Source organism: Pleurodeles waltl, chromosome 4_2 (genome assembly GCF_031143425.1).
Source record: "Pleurodeles waltl isolate 20211129_DDA chromosome 4_2, aPleWal1.hap1.20221129, whole genome shotgun sequence".
NCBI classification, from domain to species: Eukaryota; Metazoa; Chordata; class Amphibia; order Caudata; family Salamandridae; genus Pleurodeles; species Pleurodeles waltl.
The window spans coordinates 142,874,305-142,894,709 of NC_090443.1; the positions used below are offsets into that span (position 1 = coordinate 142,874,305).

Genomic DNA, 20,405 nt, shown 5'->3' on the forward strand with positions numbered 1-20,405 from the left:
ACAAGGAAGTTCCAGGAATCCACCCAGTTGCCTGGATCAATGGCAAGAAAATCTGTGTCTAGGTCAACATCTTGATCTTGTCCTTCAAAACGAAGGTTTTAAGAAGATGAAGGTCTAATGTTTTTCTGAGACCTGTGTTCTTTATGGGGACCAAAATATGAACGGAGTAACACCCCTGACTTTCTCGGTTTCTGGGGGCCCAGCTAAGGCACCGTGGGCCAGCACAGAACAAATGTCAAGTGCCAGAGTGGAGGCATGATCTGGTTAATTCTGAACAGAAACGTCTAGTACATATGAGGGCAGAAGTGAAAGGGAAGCTGTATCCCCCGCTGAACATTACAAAGCACCCACTGGTCTTAACTTAAGAATGCCTGCTGGGCAGGATAACATTTATTCATGCCCCTTCAGGTTGCATTTGATATTAGTAGGGGCAATGAAAGCGGCTTAGCCCGAGCTACGGCAAGAGAAATGAAGGAAGATGACTGTTGTTCATGATTGGGTCTACAGCCTTTGGTGTCACAGGATCCTTTTGCCACATGAAAGGGCTGTGTTGGATGCTGTAGGAGTTGCAAAGCCTGCTTCTGACCACAAGTGTATCTTCCGAACTTTCAGTATTGCTGATGAAATTGCTGCGCCATGAGAGAGCTAATCTAAAGAGCGGATCACAGCACAGCTGACCTTAAAGCGCTCCAGTGCACAGTGAGCCTTAAATTAAAAAAAAAAAAAAAGGCCTGGAAGTGTCAAATGGCATACCAATAAGTAAAGCCTGTATGCCATCAGAAAATGTGGTGCCATGCTTGTAGAAGTGATGCCTTATCACAACACTGGTGCCCATCGCATACCCTCACAAGATGTTGAGTCCAGGCCAACCTGCAAGTCTTATTTAGCTGTGTCCTATCCATCTTAGACAGTCTGAATGAAGATGTTCCTGCATTTTCAGGGATGACTGGTAAGCCTACGCTGGCCATAAACCACAAGGCATGTGTACGGTGTCACAGAAGGTAGGCAGTGTTTAAGGAGCACAGCACCAAACTGAAAAGCCAGTTCCTACTGGGGTAAGTCCATGACATATAGCCGCCAGGCAATTTACAGGGAGAGTTGAACACAGCTTAGACCAGGCCTTCATCAATATTTCACTAAAGCCTCACTGAAAAGCAGCAAGGATTTGGCAGTGGTAGGACCGAGACAAAAGAGGGTCCCTGAAGCAAACATAGTAGCTCAACCAGGGAAATGAAAGGTAAAGCTGAAGAAAGAATAAAGAGCTACTCTAGAATTACACTTTATACATAGATACACTCCGAAGGATCACAATATAACAATATTCATCTTATAATGTATGTCAACAATTATTTAGTGGCTCTATGTCCAATCCAGGGCTACATCAATATCATAGCCTTCACTTCAACAAATCTCATTTCACAAAAGCATAAAATAATGTTGTCAATATTTTATTACATAATATCACATACACTAAACAATAATATATATAGCAATATACAAAAATACATAAAAAAATTATATATAGTGTGATGTATTATTAATATATATATATATATATATATATATATATATATATATATATATATATATATATATATATATATATATATATATGGAAAATGTCACTTACCCAGTGTACATCTGTTCGTGGCATGAGACGCTGCAGATTCACATGCTGTGCACATACCGCTATCTAGTGTTGGGCTCGGAGTGTTACAAGTTGTTTTTCTTCTAAGAAGTCTTTTCGAGTCACGAGATCGAGGGACTCCTCCCCTTTCGGCTTCATTGCACATGGGCGTCGACTTCATCTTACATTGTTTTCCCCGCAGAGGGTGAGGTAGGAGTTGTGTATTATAGTAATAGTGCCCATGCAATGGAGTAAATATGTATGTACATAATGTGGTTTAAAGTGATATATTTACAAATTTACAAACGTTCAAGATCAACTTCGAAACGGCTACAGGCTCCCGGGGAGGCGGGTGGGCGCATGTGAATCTGCAGCGTCTCATTCCACGAACAGATGTACACTGGGTAAGTGACATTTTCCGTTCGATGACATGTGTAGCTGCAGATACACATGCTGTGCATAGACTAGTAAGCAGTTATCTCCCCAAAAGCGGTGGTTCAGCCTGTAGGAGTTGAAGTTGTTTGAAATAAAGTTCATAGTACTGCTTGTCCTACTGTGGCTTGTTGTGTTGTTAACACATCCACGCAGTAATGTTTGGTAAACATATGAGGCGTAGACCATGTGGCTGCCTTACATATTTCAGTCATTGGAATGTTTCCTAGAAAGGCCATAGTAGCACCTTTCTTCCTAGTTGAATGTGCCTTTGGTGTTATAGGCAGTTCTCTTTTTGCTTTGAGATAACAGGTTTGAATACATTTAACTATCCATCTGGCAATGCCTTGTTTGGATATTGGATTCCCTGTATGAGGTTTTTGAAAAGCAACGAACAGTTGTTTTGTTTTCCGTATTTGTTTTGTTCTATCAATGTAGTATATTAAAGCTCTTTTGATGTCTAAAGTATGTAGTGCTCTTTCAGCTACAGAATCTGGTTCTGGAAAGAACACTGGTAGTTCTACAGTTTGATTTAAGTGAAACTGTGATATGACTTTTGGTATGAACTTTGGATTAGTTTGTAAAACTACTTTATGCTTGTGTATTTGAATAAAGGGTTCTTGTATGGTAAATGCCTGTATTTCACTTACTCTTCTTAGAGACGTGATGGCAATGAGAAACGCAACTTTCCACGTTAAATATTGTATCTCACATGAGTGCATGGGATCAAACGGTGGACGCATGAGCCGTGTTAAGACAATGATGAGTTTCCACGAAGGAACTGGTGGTGTTCTTGGTGGTATAATTCTTTTTAGGCCCTCCATAAAAGCCTTTATGACTGGGATCCTAAAGAGTGAAGTCGAATGCGTAATTTGCAGATAAGCTGAAATTGCGGTGAGATGTATTTTAATGGATGAAAAAGCTAGCTTTGACTTTTGTAAGTGCAGTAAGCAGCTTATGATGTCTTTTGCAGATGCGTGTAAGGGTTGAATTTGATTATTATGGCAGTAATAAACAAATCGTTTCCATTTATTTGCATAGCAATGTCTTGTTGTAGGTTTTCTAGCTTGTTTTATGACCTCCATGGATTCATGTGAAAGGTTTAGATGTCCGAATTCTAAGATTTCAGGAGCCAAATTGCTGGATTCAGTGATGCAGGATTTGGGTGTCTGATCTGTGGTTTGTGTTGAGTTAACAGATCTGGTCTGTTTGGCAGTTTGACATGAGGCACTACTGAAAGGTCTAGTAGTGTTGTGTACGAGGGTTGTCTTGCCCAAGTTGGTGCTATTAGTATGAGTTTGAGTTTGTTTTGACTCAATTTGTTTACTAGATATGGAAGGAGTGGGAGAGGGGGAAAAGCGTATGCAAATATCCCTGACCAACTCATCCATAACGCATTGCCCTGAGACTGATCCTGTGGGTACCTGGATGCGAAGTTTTGGCATTTTGCGTTTTCTTTTGTTGCAAATAGATCTATTTGTGGTGTTCCCCATCTTTGGAAGTAAGTGTTTAGTATTTGGGGTTGAATCTCCCATTCGTGGATCTGTTGGTGATCCCGAGAGAGATTGTCTGCTAACTGGTTCTGAATTCCTGGAATGAACTGCGCTATTAGGCGAATGTGGTTGCGAATCGCCCAATGCCAAATTTTTTGTGCTAGGAGACACAACTGTGTTGAGTGTGTTCCTCCCTGTTTGTTTAGATAATACATTGTTGTTATATTGTCTGTTTTGACAAGAATGTGTTTGTGTGTTATTATCGGTTGAAAAGCTTTCAACGCGAGAAATACTGCCAGTAATTCTAAGTGATTTATGTGAAACTGTCTCTGTTGAGGGTCCCATTGTCCTTGTATGCTGTGTTGGTTGAGGTGTGCTCCCCACCCTATCATGGAGGCATCCGTTGTTATTACGTGTTGAGGCACTGGGTCTTGGAAAGGCCGCCCTTTGTTTAAATTTATAGTGTTCCACCATTGAAGCGAGGTGTATGTTTGGCGGTCTATCAACACTAGATCTTGAAGTTGACCCTGTGCCTGTGACCATTGTGATGCTAGGCATTGTTGTAAAGGCGGCATGTGCAATCTTGCGTTTGGGACAATGGCTATGCATGAGGACATCATGCCTAGTAGTTTCATCACTATTTTGACCTGTACCTTTTGTTTTGGGTGCATGGCCTGTATTACATTGTGAAATGCTTGTACCCTTTGTGGACTTGGAGTGGCAATCCCTTTTGTTGTGTTGATTGTTGCTCCTAAGTATTGTTGTACTTGACACGGTTGAAGGTGTGACTTGTTGTAGTTGAGTGAGAAACCTAGTTTGTGAAGGGTTTCTATGACATACTTTGTGTGTTGTGAGCACCGTTCCTGCGTGTTGGTTTTTATTAACCAATCGTCTAGGTACGGGAACACATGTATTTGCTGACTTCTGATATGAGCAGCCACTACTGCCAGGCATTTTGTAAAAACTCTTGGCGCAGTTGTTATCCCGAATGGCAACACTTTGAATTGGTAATGTACCCCTTGGAATACAAACCTTAAGTACTTTCTGTGTGAAGGATGTATTGGTATTTGGAAGTACGCATCCTTTAGGTCTAATGTTGTCATGTAATCTTGTTGTTTGAGCAATGGGATTACGTCCTGCAGTGTCACCATGTGAAAGTGATCTGATTTGATGTAGATATTTAATGTTCTAAGATCTAATATAGGTCTTAGAGTTTTGTCTTTTTTGGGTATGAGAAAGTACAGTGAGTAGACTCCTCTTCCTCTCTGATGAATTGGTACTAACTCTATTGCATGTTTTTGCAACAACGCCTGAACTTCTATTTGTAGAAGATTTATGTGTTGTTTTGGCATGTTGTGTTTTCTCGGTGGGACATTTGGAGGGAATTTTAGAAATTCTATGCAATAACCATGCTGAATAATGGCTAGGACCCACGTGTCTGTTGTTATTTCCTCCCAGTTTTTGTAGAACTTGGTTAGTCTCCCCCCCACTGGTGTTGTGTGTTGGGGATTTGTGACATGTAAGTCACTGTTTGTTTTGTGGAGTTTTGGGACTTTGGAACTTCCCTCTATTCTTTTGGAATTGTCCCCCTCTATATTGCCCCCGAAAACTTCCCCGCTGATATTGGCTTTGATAAGTGGGCCTTGCTTGTGATGTTGTGGCTTCTGTAGGTTGACCTCGAAACCCCCCTCTAAATTGTGTCTTGCGAAATGTGCCTCTGCTCTGTGGGGAGTAGAGTGCGCCCATGGCTTTTGCCGTATCAGTGTCTTTTTTAAGTTTCTCAATAGCCGTGTCCACCTCCGGCCCAAACAACTGCTGTTCATTAAAAGGCATATTCAGCACGGCTTGTTGTATTTCCGGCTTGAATCCTGACGTACGCAACCATGTGTGTCTCCTTATTGTTACTGCAGTATTTACTGTTCTTGCAGCTTTATCTGCTGCATCCATTGCTGACCGTATCTGATTATTTGAGATACTTTGTACTTCCTCCACCACTTGTTGTGCCCTTTTCTGGAACTCTTTGGGTAAGTGTTCTATGAAATGCTGCATTTCGTCCCAATGAGCTCTATCGTATCTTGCCAGAAGTGCTTGTGAGTTGGCAATGCGCCACTGGTTTGCTGCTTGTGCTGCAACTCTTTTCCCCGCAGCGTCGAATTTGTGACTCTCCTTGTCTGGAGGTGGAGCGTCTCCCTAGGTGTGAGAGTTTGCTCTCTTGCGAGCTGCCCCAACAACCACAGAGTCTGGTGTTAATTGCTGCGTAATATAAACAGGGTCTGTTGGCGGTGGCTTGTACTTTTTCTCCACCCTTGGAGTTATTGCCCTGCCTTTCACAGGATCCTGAAATACTTGTTTGGAGTGTTTTAGCATTCCAGGGAGCATAGGTAAGCTTTGGTATTGGCTATGAGTGGAGGATAGTGTATTAAACAAAAAGTCATCCTCAATCGGTTCTGCATGCAAGGTGACGTTATGAAAAGCAGCTGCTCTTGAGACCACCTGCGTGTAGGATGTACTGTCTTCAGGTGGCGACGGTCTCGCAGGGTAACAGGCTGGGCTGTTATCTAATACCGGAGCATCATAAAGGTCCCATGCGTTGGGATCATCTTGACTCATTGCAGTCTGAGTCGGGGATTGCATCAGTGGTGGAGTGGCTACCGGTGATGTGTGCATTGATGGTGGTGGAGATGGTGGCGGAGTTGTTTGTCTTGCAACCTTTGCCTGTGGGTGCTTGTCCTTTTCTTGAAAGGCAAGTCTTCTTTTCATTTTAATTGGGGGAAGAGTGCTTATCTTCCCTGTGTCCTTTTGAATGTGGAGCCTCCTTTGAGTGTAGTCTGGCTCCATTGATTCAAGTTCTTGTCCGAACTTATGTCCTTGCATTTGGGAGGACAACCCCTGTTCCTCTTTCGGTTCCGAGGCTGGATGTTTCGTAATCGAAACCTTTGGTTCGCCTTTTTGGGCTCCGACGAAACCTTCTTTATTTTCGGCGTTGTGGTGTCTCGGTGCCGACCCATTTCGGTGCCACTGTCTCGGTGCCGAACTTGCTCGGAGCCGCTGTCTCGGGCCCGAGATTGCTGTGTGCCGGTATCTCGACCGGAGTCGGATGACTTCGACACAAGCGTGCCCTTTTTCGGTGCCGATGATCGGTCACCTAATTTTCGGGTTAAGCCATGGCCTGTTGGCGGTGGCGTCCCCTGGGCTTTTGTGGTCTTCTTATGAGTTTTATGTTTCGACGTCTTACTCACAGTTTTCGGCGTTTCTTCGGGATCAAGCTCGTCTGAATCCGACTCCTGAATGGAGAAGGTTTCTTCTTCCTCCTCGAAACGCCCTTGTCCTGTCGGCACCGACGCCATCTGCAGTCTTCTAGCTCTTCGGTCTCTTAATGTCTTCCTCGACCGAAACGCTCGACAGGCTTCACAAGTATCTTCCTTGTGCTCTGGAGACAAACACAAGTTTCAGACCAGGTGCTGATCTGTATACGGATACTTGTTGTGTTGTAACATTTTGGGCAGAAGCGGAATGGGGTCCGTTCCATCAGCCTTGAAGAGACACGTGGCTGGGCCGACCAGGCCCCGACGGGGGAATCGAAAAAACCCCGAAGGGCCACCGGAGATCTTCAAAAGTCGGTGTCGATCTGTTGTAACTAACCCGATACCGAACGCAAACAATACCGACGATTTTTCCAAAATTCTAACTAACTTTCCGACCGAAACACGGAGCGAAAAGGAACACGTCCGAACCCGATGGCGGAAAAAAAACAATCTAAGATGGAGTCGACGCCCATGCGCAATGGAGCTGAAAGGGGAGGAGTCCCTCGATCTCGTGACTCGAAAAGACTTCTTTGAAGAAAAACAACTTGTAACACTCCGAGCCCAACACTAGATGGCGGGATGTGCACAGCATGTGTATCTGCAGCTACACATGCCATCGAACATATATATATATACACACACACACACATATACAAGGAGCTGTAAGATCTAATATCACAATATTCTTATACAACACTCCAAGAACATAGTAGGAACCAAGGGCCTATGCGCGTCGTTTCGGGGATACTCTGGTAGGGATGCCACCTTCATCAGGGCCGTTCCTAAACTTGTGTTCAAAAGTGGATACAGGCTCCATAGGGAGGACATATATGTTGAACGAAGTGCCAATTTTTTTATATATGCCACATTAGGTGAAGATATCTGTAGGAATATCTAGATAAGCATTGTAATAGGGAGTAGACGGTCTTCCAAGTGAAGGGAAAGAGACTGCTTGGCATACGCCATATAGTCCAAGCTAATATTCCAAGTATTGGGTTACCTCTATTACTAGATGGCTCATTGTGGACAGAAAACTTCTATAACCCACTGTTATAATTTATAGCCGTCACTCCGGCACATGCGTCAGCTGTATTATTCGTGAAAGAGGATGAACAAACACACGTCTTCCTGGTAAACAGTAGGTAGTAGGACCAGGGTGCAATATTTAGGTCAGTAGGTTTGCCCGGCCTCTATTGCTGGCAACTGAAGATCCAAACTCCCTGCTGCTTTGAGGAATACTACTGCAAAGGAAAAGCAGGCAGTGGGGCCCTGATGGAAAGTCAAATTATGTCTCAGGGGACTTATCTAGCACACTAGCAAATTTAGGTCAGCATCTGTGTAATGACCGGGAAGTAAACTGTCCACCTTGTTTTATCTTTATGCTCATTATGAGGAAAATCTTGAAGTTTTTGAATGGCATCAGAATCTGATCCCAGCAAGACATGTCAGCTACAACAGAACTGGCATCAAGGAAGAGACAGAGGTACATCATAAGACAGAAGCTATACCTTGGAAATGTTGCAAGGAGACATGGGCCTGGTGTGGCCAGAAGTCGGCTCTGGATCGCAGATTAGCATCAGATCCTGAGCATGCTGCCAATGGAGTCTGGACTGACATCAGAGCTATCAGAATAGCTTTGCTTTCTGGTGCAGCAGTGAAGTTATGAATAGGCACCTGTAGGAAACTGTCCAGAAGCCCAAAGGAGTCAATCAGCACTGTGAAACTGGTTTGGAAATCGTCAAAAAAGCAACAAATTTGGGAGCAGAGCTCCGGATCCATCTGAAAAGGCACAGAAAGGACCTGACATCAGCGTGCAGAGGTGATGCTTACATACAGCTTCATTACGTCACTTCTGCGGTGGTGTCCTGAACAGCATGATGCCACCTAGAGGCATCCAGGAGCACTCCTATTAAAAAAAATCTCAAGATCCAATCTAGCGCCTGGGGGATATTTTAAAATGAGGACTCTGCGATTAGAAGTTTTCATCAGAAAATTACTGCCTTGTTTAGCAGTGTTTTTTTGTCACTAGTGATATAGTAACAATTTAACATGAACTCCACAATAAAAAATACTATCTAAACGCTGATTACTTTTAATGTAATACTTTTAAATGGAATTTAAAATAACAGTAAATGAGCATAGACTTTAAAATTCAACAAATTTGAATTCCTGATATTCTTTTGTAGTACACAACTAGAAGCAATACAGGACACCCATCTTGAATAAGGGCTTTAGACATGTGAGTCAATATACACCAACCACATTATGCAGTTGCTTACAACAATTGCTTTCTTAGCTTCAAGGTGGATCACCTCACACCCTGAATACAAAATGCTCTCATTTCACCTTGAGTGTTTCAAAACCAAGCTGCCACCCAAACCTACAGCAACAACTCTTTCTTGGATTTCTCAAGATTAAATGGGTCAACTGTTCAATATAGACAATTCTTTATCTGCCCTATGACAAATCAATTTGAAAAAAACATACAGCGAGAACAGACCTGAATTTGGCTAGGGCTGCATTAGGCATATATTTGGTCTCATTTTCATGACTGAACAATGGAATGGTTAGTGGGTTTTTCTGCTTTGCTCTGCTGACCGACCTCCTACTTGTTTCTTCAGACAGAACTTATCTTCAAACACCTATACAATCAACCTTGGAAACATCATAACGAAAATCCTTACATTCAGAAGGCAACGTCCAAGGCAATAAGAAGTGCAATGATAGCCTGCACAGCAAATAGCATGAACAGACAAGTATGTGCTACCTCCCATGTTTGTATAGCAGAGTACTTACATCTCACCTGAATTACTTAAGGTCTTTATCTGCTGGTCCTCTCAAGTCCTCTCTTTCCCTTATAAAGACTATGCTGGAGACAAACAACTCAATCATATAAAAAAATGTTTCCCGTTACCACCATCTTAAGCAGTTAACCGCTGCTATTTCTGGTGGCAATGTTGAAAAATTAAGGGCACATCCCTCGACTTACAAAGTCGTTTCTTTGGACCATTACAAGGGAAACTGACCAGCTATATATAGATGGTTTAGGGCTACCAGAAGCAGGGCCATCCAAATACTAGAAACACTTAAATTCCATCAAATGTACAACCCTGCCTTCACAGCATTGTCATTATCTGTCTTGAACACTCTCCAAATAATACTCAATTGGGAGCAGTTATTGCCGAGACTTTCAATCATATAAAAACATTGCTGGATGCCTCCGGTTTTCAGTAATGTATATCAATTACCTTTCAGTTTGTAAACCAAGTATCGATCAGTTTAGAAAATTGATTTGAACTGTTTTATACTACGTTTTCTTCTACTGTACTACAAAATATGGTGTGTGTGTGGCATTTTTAATACAGTTACCATGCATCAAGCTTAAAAGCTCCTTGCACTCAGTTATAAATGTACTTTAAAACAATATCCGAAAATTAAAACTATAAAACATCAGCAGCCTTATGCTCTGGCCTTAGGACCTAATCTTGCCTGAAACAGAATCAGCTCTTATTTCAAGGCATATCCCAATTCACAGCTGCGGCTTGTCTGTATCAGCTAAAGAGCTCTGTCCCCCAACCTTTTTCAAGACAAGAAGTGACGCTGTCAGGCTGAACAACGGTCAGCCTGACAGACTCTTCTGGTTCAGGTTGGGCAGTCAGGATCTTGACATGCGCTAAATGTGCATGCCCCTGGCTCCCTGAGCTGAACTTTGTCAGGATGAAGAAGTCACAGCTCCTGTGGGCTTGACCTCCTCAGCCTGACACAGGTGCAGCAAGGCCCTTCCCTTCCTAATGAGGGGGTAGCATCACAGGTTGCCTCAGACCTGGGTGCTTCCATTTTATGCCCTGAAGTGACAATCAGTCATACCTCGTCACAGATCTCACTGACCCAATCCCACTCTGTGCAAAACTGGGACTGCTGCCTTACCTTGTTGGCTGACCTTAGGTCAGCCAACAAGGGAAGGCAGCTGTCCCAACCCTCCTGAGACCTCCGAGGCTTCCCCTGTCAGAGCTGCTGATGTTGAGTAAGTTTTATGGGTTTTTTCTGTGTTTGGTGCACGCATGTATTAATTTAAGTGTATTTGTGTGTGTGTGTGTGTGCGCGCATGTTTGTGTGCGCGTCACAAACTTACCAACACTACTTTAAAAAACTAGCCAGATCAAAGCACTCACCTGTCCACAACCGGGGGCGCTGCACAGGAAAGGTCTGTCATCCCCCATGTTTCACAAGAACAGTAACTGCTGCTGCAAAAAATAAAAAACAACATCAAATGAAGGGGAAGTGATAGAAATTAAACAAGGTTCAGAACATAAAATCACAATACTACATTGAATATGTATATATATATTACTTATGAGCATATCCCAAATAACGGCTGAAAAATACCACCAAGTCCCTCTGCTGTACCAGTTTCCAAGCCACTGCAGCACATTAATACCCTATTTAGTCTCACGCTCAACTTCCCAACAACTCTCGCCACTATTTGTGAGTGCTCAAATTTCTCATGTTCATGTGTGTGTTCCTCATCTAATACAGGCTTTTTAGGGTTGAGCCTGTGAGTGCATGCGCAAGCACATGTATCTTGCTTATGAGACACTATTGCTTACAAAAAGGACTAGGAGCCCTCGCATTGTTTACCATTTGTTGGCTGCAGTGTCCCTCTTCGTTGCAGCCACCTCATCTGGCCAGAGCTGGCCAAATGTAATTTCTGATCCTTTCTGTGAGCGGGGACCAAGCACAGATTAATCAAATGTAATCAGTGCCCGTCGGCTGCCCCCAATGTGATGGTACTATTTCTTTCACCCTATGCAAATCTGACCCAATCCAAACGTAATGGAGCACTCTACATTAGCACTAGTTACATTAGAAACGCTTCCGGCCGCACTGTCAGCCATCAGATGCATAAGCCTTTATATGAAGCCAAGACTGAAAACACTGAGTTGTCCTTATCAGCAGCTGACCCTGATGTACATGCCAATGTAAAAAGATACTATGGTACAATAATTGGCTAATAGAGCCCGGTTTTCAATAATGGGTGAAGCACAATTCAATGCCTCCCATATAAATTGCACTGGGCATTGGGACACGTGAGAAGCATGATCAACTTGAACCACAAAAGCCATGCAAAAAATAATGTCAATGAATATGTATGATTGAAGTACTATTTCTTCCTTCTCCTCCCACCCATCCTTTCATTTTTTGCCACCTTTACATTGATGCAACTGTAATCAAACATGTTTTTAAAAATGGAACATTGGTAAGGATATCCAGTTCCTTTCCATCTGCTTGTGTAAAGTTTAATTACTTATTGCTAAAATAATTAAATTTTTTGTTTGCAATCCATGCTGACTTTCCATTTTTTATTCTCTTATGTGCTGCTCATGTGCGGAAACCACTGAGGAGATTTGTGCCTGCAAAGCAAACGACCTCATACATTAGGGTGCTGTGCGCTATAAGGATGTTTCAAACAAGTAATTAAAAAATTGGTGCCAATGGTATAGCTCCTCGCATATGTGACAGTATTCACTTTTCACTTCCAGTCGCTGGTCACAGCCTGGTTTATTTTATATCGTTTAACTGTGCTTTCCCGCCCGTAGAAACTCTCCCTGGAGGAGGGCAGTCCTGTCCCGTAGATACGTATTTGCGGAGTAATCTATATTTGCTTGTGACTTTTGTCTTTTTTATTCTGAAGTATGCCAGAGGTTAGTAGCTTGAGTGAATTGGACCCTTTTTTCCATCGTGTTTTTTTTGCTATCGTAGTACACAGTTAAACACCTTGCGTCAGACAGCATCGGCCCAGCGCAAGAGTGATTTAATTTTCTCTGCATTTGCATTTTGTGGCCATTTGGCGGATATTCAGTAAAGAGTAATGGGCAAAATATGGAGGTAATTGCACTCGGAATTTTAAAAACTGGGATGGAAATTGACCAAATACATCCAAGCACTGTGTATCCGTATATGATAAAACCGCCATGTGGAAAGATTACAAATTGTGCCTTGTGAAGTAAGAACATCTAATTTATTTCCGTTTACTTTTCCTTCGCATTTTACGACAAATATCAGGATGCCAAGGTAACCCGCTCCTCTCACATGGCACGTGACCCTTAAGATGTTCTTAATACGCGAGGGCGGCCCCAGTTTATCTCATTTACTGAACGCAGTTCTGGATTTTCTCTGTAAATCGGCTAATCTGATGCAATTTACCTGTGACTTTAGTATGGCTAATGGTGAAGTTAGAAAAAAGTGCTATGACATTATCGCGTTTTTTTGCTAACTTTATTTATAACCATTCTGCACAGCCATGCTGCTGTATGACATGGGTAAAATACACTGAAAAGCTAATAGCTCTCCCATAGGTGAGACCTATCGGCTTTGCCAATGCTTGTTATTGATAGGACACTCACGTCTAATTTTATGATGGCATCAAATATCCTCATCTAATTCAGGCTTTTTATTTATATTCTGGGACACCTACTTTTACTTTTATAATGACACCAAAGGGACTACAAACCAAAACATCAAAGGGAATGGAATAGATGGCATACTCCGAGATCACCACTATTACTCACTCTCTTACATTGCGCTTTTTAGATGGATGTTGCCTTATTGAAACTGAATAAAAAATAAAGTAAATTCAATTCGTAAGTCCTTGTTCTAAGGCTTCTTTCTTTGTGTTTCCAATATGTGAAGCATTCTAACCCAGCACTCACTGGTTATTAGCCCATACCCTACAAGGCTTAATACTGTGAAACTACAAGGTGAAGACCGAAGACAACGGAAAGGTAAGCTCAACTAACACCGCAGCTGCTCAGCAATCTTCAACTGTTCTCCAAGTCAGAAATGTCTACACTTGTAGTAACCTTTGAAATGGTCGAAACACTTCAAAGGGTACAACACTCCACAACTTTGCTCATCTATGCTTCCTTCCCACGGTAAATTATATCTGCACTAACAATGGCTAGTAACAGACCTGTGCTTGTCTCTTTCGGTGCCAGCACCCACCCCAGAAACCTGTAATCAGTCATTACTCTATCACAGCTTGAAAGGAAACAAGTAGGGCGGTGGTAATAATGATGCAGAACATTAACTTGTGTGATACACATGAGGCATGTTCCCAGCTAAACGCATTAGCCAATGTCACAACAGACAGATAACTAAGGGAAAATATAATAAAACACAGCTAAGGGTTAAAAACGATGTCTATGGAATCAAACTTGTAAATTAAGCTTTGAGAGCTCAGTCATGCATTTATTCACAATTGAATGCATGAGCTATAAACAAATCCAGGAGAAAAAATATTAAACCACACTCTTAAAACTAGTGAACACAAATAAGGAACTGCCCAGTAATAACATATTTGTTCAGAAATAACGTCAGTTTTTAAAAAAAATCTATAATCTCCAAAAAACATTGACCATATTAAACTGGCAACAAATATCATCCAATCTCCGACACCCAAACAAACCATCTCTTATGTGGTAGCGTTGATGTGTATTAGGCATTGAAATACGCTATCTGATTGGTAGTAGGCGCCCAAAAATAAAACACAAAACCTCTTGCAAGCTTGATTTACTCATTCAAGAAGCATCCAATCAGGTAGCTTAATTCCACATTAGGTCCCACACACTGAAATAATTATAAATGTCAAATCTCAAATACGTATAAATCACAGGAAGCAATATATAAACAAACAACAGGAATTTCCATACACAGAATCCTATGTAGAGGAAGGACTGTAACAAATCGAAAGCCAGCATCACTCACAACAAATAATCAATCAGGAACCAACAGGAAACTAATCAGAAAGTGAATGGAAGTCCCACCTAAAGGAAGAATTAAGAGTCAACCCAAAGTTACCACCCAAGCCAAAGAAAGAGCTACAAAAAGTCAATCCATAGCCAGTACCATTAACTAGAAGCAATAAAATATGAAGCAACATGGCTACTGCAGACAAAGGATTCTTAGCAAACAATCCTGAATCAGTGCCACTCTCTTTTAGTAACCAGCCTACAACCACAAACAGGACTAGAAAGAGTCGATCTCGAGCATGCACCCTATTGCCTAAAAACAGCCAATCAGGAAGCAACTGGAAGCATACTCCTGCAGGAGTTTCCACCTACACGAAGTCCTATACAGAGCCAATCCCAGACTAGCATGACTACCTAATAACAAAAAAGAAAAAAACTCCAGCCCAGGAGGTGGGTGATAAAGAACCAATCCCAAAACTGCAGCACTAAGTAGAAGCAACACATCAGGAAGCAAACTCTTCATATAGGAAGGACAACATCAAACCAATGTCACACCATCACCAGTCTTTAGAAGAAACCAATCAGAAGCAACCAATCAGGAGCATATTTCCATTTAATTTCACCTAGCACAAAGTCCTGCTCACAGGAAGTAATAAAAAAAAAAGACAATCCCAAAGCAGAACTAACACATGGAGCAACCAATTATAAAACACAAAATGCCCATCCACAAGGACACTATTACACACTAAATTCTAAAAATAGGTATTCCCAATCCATCATCACCACTATAATTAAAGGATGAAGAAGGATGCTGTAGTGTGGTTAGTTTTACGTATTCTTTGCGCTTTAGCTTCAGGCTTTATGCCTTTGTGCATTTTGCCCTGAATATATTTTATTCATTTGCTGACAGCTTAGAGCCTCTGTGCACTCTGCTCTACATGCTTTTTATTAGGCTTCGTACTGTTATTTTTCAAATAGCCAGTTCTACGGTGTTGTTTTTTATTCATATCACACTGTTTTGCCTACTTCAGCACTGGAGTTCTCCATAACATATTTACTCTGTGCTTCAGTCAAGGATACAGTCTGGTACATTGCCGATAGACGTGGTAAGAGTTTAGACTTGGCATTCCTGCGTAGGGACATTTTGTGATCACGATGACATGTTAGTTATAAAATCACTTCCTTGTCCCAATACACGCAAGAGGGAGATTCCGACCAGGGAACCACAACTTGACGCTGACTGCCTCGTTGCAGATGCTGAACCAAGATCACAGGCCTTTGCTCAGGTATGAGTGTGTCCGTCTCCCTAGTGATACAGAAAGGCAAGCTGAAAGCTTAACATGCTGTGCTCTAAATAGAACAAGCAGAGGGAGAGTAGAAACGGTTAGGAATTATGATAGCTTTATTTCTATGTTTTACTCTCCTGGTTACTATATCAATCCTACTATGTTGTATTGTTCTGGTTATTGCGGCTCACGCCTTAATATCTAAAATACAGTCGTTTTATTAAAACATTATATAAAACTTATACTGTCTTTGTCATTTGTATATGAGACCATATTGTGAATGAGAGAGTTGGTTTGGATCTGAGTGACCACGACTTCCCTGAGAAGTTCCAAAGATGTCATGCGCTCGGCTGCCCAATCATTTCTTCCCCGTGGGAGAAATGAGGCACTGCTAGTTAGCCGGAGCAACAACCGGATTTAGGGTGACAGAGTTCCTTACACGTGGGTCAGACTCAGTCCCCCACACCGTTATCGATCCTGCTGCCTAGAAATCCAGTAGTCTCATTTAGGATAATGAGAGCCCACGCGACATGGCGCCGCCAATGTTTGGTCTGGCTCTAATGATTAGGTCCGATTGCCTCTCTTGGTCTCATATATATTTTGACTCTTCGGTTCCGTATACGGAGACGTCCGTGGGGCTGAGGGTTTCCGCCGCCACGGCATAGGTGCTTCCTATTTCTTAGTGGTCGGTTGTTCAAGCTTGAACTTTAAAGGACAAAACCCCGATATTGGTGTGCCTTCTCTGACCTGCAGCCGTTTTTTATGAAATGGCGAATCCTAATGTAGTGAACATAGCAATTAATATGCGACATCCGCTCACAGGACATCTATTGACACATGGACTGACAGTCCAGGGGGGTCCAGTCACTTTTGTGGTGGACGCCCATGCAGCCTATAGAACGGAACTTTTTTATTCTTGGGTCGCTTTTCCAGCAGTGGATGGGGGAACAAATACTTTTCACGAATACACAGTTGCGAATGCCCCTGGACAATACAGGGCTTACGCTTATTTAGAAATACCTCTATCTTATCAAGAACACCATAATTGGCTTGATGGCGCCCTCCCACACACAATAGCACAAGTAAGGTTAGGTCCACTGAGTAATGATGGTCCTACCTGGCCTTTATTGGCTGCATATACACCACATCCTGCGGTTGCTCAAATGGCAGTGGTTGAAGTTCGTCGTTTATATACAGAATTAATGGCTACATATAGACGATTAGTTCAGTTTGTGATGCAGACATTAAATACGAATGCAGCGCGTGCTGCTCCAGCGCACCCACAGGCGGTGGTTCCGGGTCTTAATCCGGCCACTGTACACTCAGTTATGGGTAAAGCACCGGCTAAACGAGAGGAGACTCCGTTTTGGCTGGCGCAAAAAATTAATACGCTGGAAGCAGTATTTCCCCATACGGGACCTCAGGATAAACATAGAATTTTGACGATGTGTTTGCCGTACGGGATACACCGACATTAGCTAATTTACCGGACGTACTTAAGCAGATACAGGAAGAATATGGGGCTGCCCCTGCCTTGGATTTGGGCATGCAGTTGCTGGGCAATTTTGCCACAGTTTCTTCTATTATTTTGAGTAATCTCAAAGGAGAGGCAGTAGCACTAGCAGTGCGTATGCGTCTTCGGGATGTTCCGCTGCTTCAACAGGAGCGGGAGCTTCCGAGAATAATAGCGGAAACATATTCTAGTATTGGTCGTGATATCCTAGGGGCTAGACCACAAAAACCCCAGTTACAGGGTAAAAATAATAAAGATCATGCTAAACAGCAACAACCTGAGGGTTCGAAAAAGCGCTGGGAAAAGAAACAGCAAACACCTAAGAAGGATGATGGGCAGTCTCCGCAACCGGAGACCCCACAGAATAAGTATAATCTCAGGAATAGGGATACTTTGAAGACGCCTGATAGATATCAATATACTGATACACGCCAATCTCGTTCCTTTCAGGACTCCTCGGAAAAGAGAAGTGAGAGAGGTGGGCGGTCAGAGCGGAGGACGGAGTACGTGAAACCGAGACAGGATTCACAACGCTCAGCGGAGGTTTCTATTAAACAAGAAGAGAAACCACTGCAACAGAAACAGCAATTCAAAAAGAAGAAAGTGGCAGCTGTCTCAGTTAGACATGCCGCTCAAGAAGAGAGTTCTCTTGACGAACAAGACATGGGCGTTAGCACTGTTAGACAGCGCGGCAGAGGTCACAATAGTTCGCCGGAGTCTTCTAGAGCATCTGGAGGTGAAAGCAACTGATGACTTCATACAAGTCGAGACGGCGGATATGCGAGTCTCTGATCCTGATAGAGTATATGAAGTAACTCTGCGATTGGAAGGGGACATTGACCGTGTTATAAACGCCATTTTTTGGGACCATGTGGTAAAATCATATGATGTTCTGTTGGCCGAACAAGATTGGCCACCTGACTTTGTTCGCGACTGTCCAGTTGGGGAGGAGGTTATTACACCTTCCTTCTCACCACTTGTTCCGAGAGAACTCGCGGAGTCCTATAGTAAATCATGGGCTCTAGCACAGGCTCCCGCCTTGTATAGAAATAACGTGGGGTGGGACAGACAATCACCTTATCATGTAATACCGATAAAGGGCGAACCTCAGCCACAACCGCAATATCCTATCAAATTTGAAGCTAGGGCATCGGTTAGGAAAATTCTTACTGAATTGGAGTATCAGGGTGTTATTGAGCCCTGTGTCTTGCCGATGAATAATCCCTTGTTTCCGGTTGCTAAACCGGACCATTCATATAGGATAGTGGTGGATTACCGACATTTGAATAGTCATACACGCACATATGCAATACAGAATTCACATAGCTCAGCGCTTATGAATAATATAGTGCGTAAAAAATACAAAACAACATTGGATATCTCGAATGGATTTTTCTGCCAGAATATAGCGCCCGAGAGTCGGGACTATACCTGTTTCAGTGCGTTTGGCTCTCAGAAAATTTTTTGTCGTTTGCCTCAGGGGTATAAGAATAGCCCAGGACTGTTTTCGGCTCGTGTAACTGAAATGCTGCATGAGTTCGACCCTGAAGCATTATCATATGTTGATGACATATATCTGACAGATGATGAGATTCTGCAACATCTAAGGCGTGTATCGCGCATTGTTGTGGGATTTGCTGATATTGGCTATAAGTTCAATTTTAAGAAATCAAAGATTGCTTTCCTCAGCGTCATTTTCCTGGGATATGAGTTGTCGAGTGAGGGCAAGAGCTTAGTGCCACATTTTTTGGAGAAATGTGCTTTATTGCAGCCTCCTAATACGGTTCGGAAGCTCCAGTCATTGTTGGGGTTTCTGAATTTTGGCAGAACTTACATTCCTGAGTATGCAACGCGTATACAACCATTATACGAGTTGATTCGCCCGAGTTTTTCGAGTAAACTTTGGACGGTTGAACATACACACATACTGCGAGAATTACAGAGTGATCTTTTAGCAGTTAAACACTTACACACTCGGGACAATAAGACACATTTAGTGATCAGGGTAATACCTGGGGCTGTTGGGTTTACTTATGTCACCTTTAATGAAGGGGAGACTGTCCCGATTGCATACAAATCTCACTTGTATTCTGCTGCAGAGCAACGTTTTGCACAAACTGAGAAAATTCTCACTGCAGTACAGATGGCTGTTATTAAAGAAAGACCGCTGGCCCAGGGTCAACGCACTGTTGTCGTTTCCCCGGTTCCGGCCTTAGAGGCTGTTACTAAAGCGAGTGTTCCTAATTCGAAGGCTCGATGGATACAATGGGCTACGTCTTTGACAGCCACTGATGTAGATTATGTATTTGACCCTAAACTGCAGACTCAAGAATTTCTTCAATACGAAATAGAATACCCTGTTCCTGCTGGTACATTACCTATTGACCAATATGAAGTGGTCATGTATACTGATGGCTCTGCGCAACCAGCGGTTGGGACTAAACAACAATATTCTGCTGCATGTGCGGTGGTGAGCGGCACTATGGAGGGGGAAGTGTTCTGCCCCCGACATACTTATACTAAAACCTTGGGAGATTGCACGGCACAGCTGGCTGAGCTCAAAGCTCTATTGTTAGCGTTGGAGCACGCGGATCCGGCACTTTTAACCTTGCTGGTCTGTGACTCCTACTACTGTGTGCAGTCTTTCAACGAATATTTACACTATTGGAAGATGAATGGGTTCAGAGATTCTAAAGGCAACACCATTAAGCATAAAATGTTGTGGGGTAAGGTTGCGGATCTAAAGGAAACGCTTCCTAATGTCCATGTTGTGCATACACTTGGACACCAGCGCGTTGGAATACACGTTGCTGGGAATACTTTGGCTGATGAAGCCGCGAAATCGGCAGTGGCTGTCGCCACAGTAGCCGCAGTGACTCGTTCGAGTTCAAAACCAGACACAGAAATTTCAGCTGCCATAAAGGCTACGGCTGATGGCACGCCTTTTCCTAAAGGATTTCCTTCGAAATATAGTTACTGCTTGAATGGTGCGCTACATGCT

General features: G+C 42.8%; 1 protein-coding gene across 5 annotated transcripts in view; it reads right to left on the bottom strand.

Annotated features, from left to right (window-relative positions):
- Nucleotides 1-20,405, bottom strand: part of LOC138292399 (cyclic AMP-dependent transcription factor ATF-7-like) — a 679,599-nt gene that overhangs the window by 452,295 nt on the left and 206,899 nt on the right. For 3 of the 5 annotated variants that reach the window (XM_069230978.1, XM_069230982.1, XM_069230979.1), the window contains one exon: nucleotides 11,030-11,101. In XM_069230978.1, the coding sequence (XP_069087079.1) occupies nucleotides 11,030-11,077 (48 nt within the window). In that variant the 5' untranslated portion in view covers nucleotides 11,078-11,101. The remainder of the gene's footprint in view (nucleotides 1-11,029; nucleotides 11,102-20,405) is intronic. The other 2 variants (XM_069230981.1, XM_069230980.1) reach the window with 1 other exon arrangement.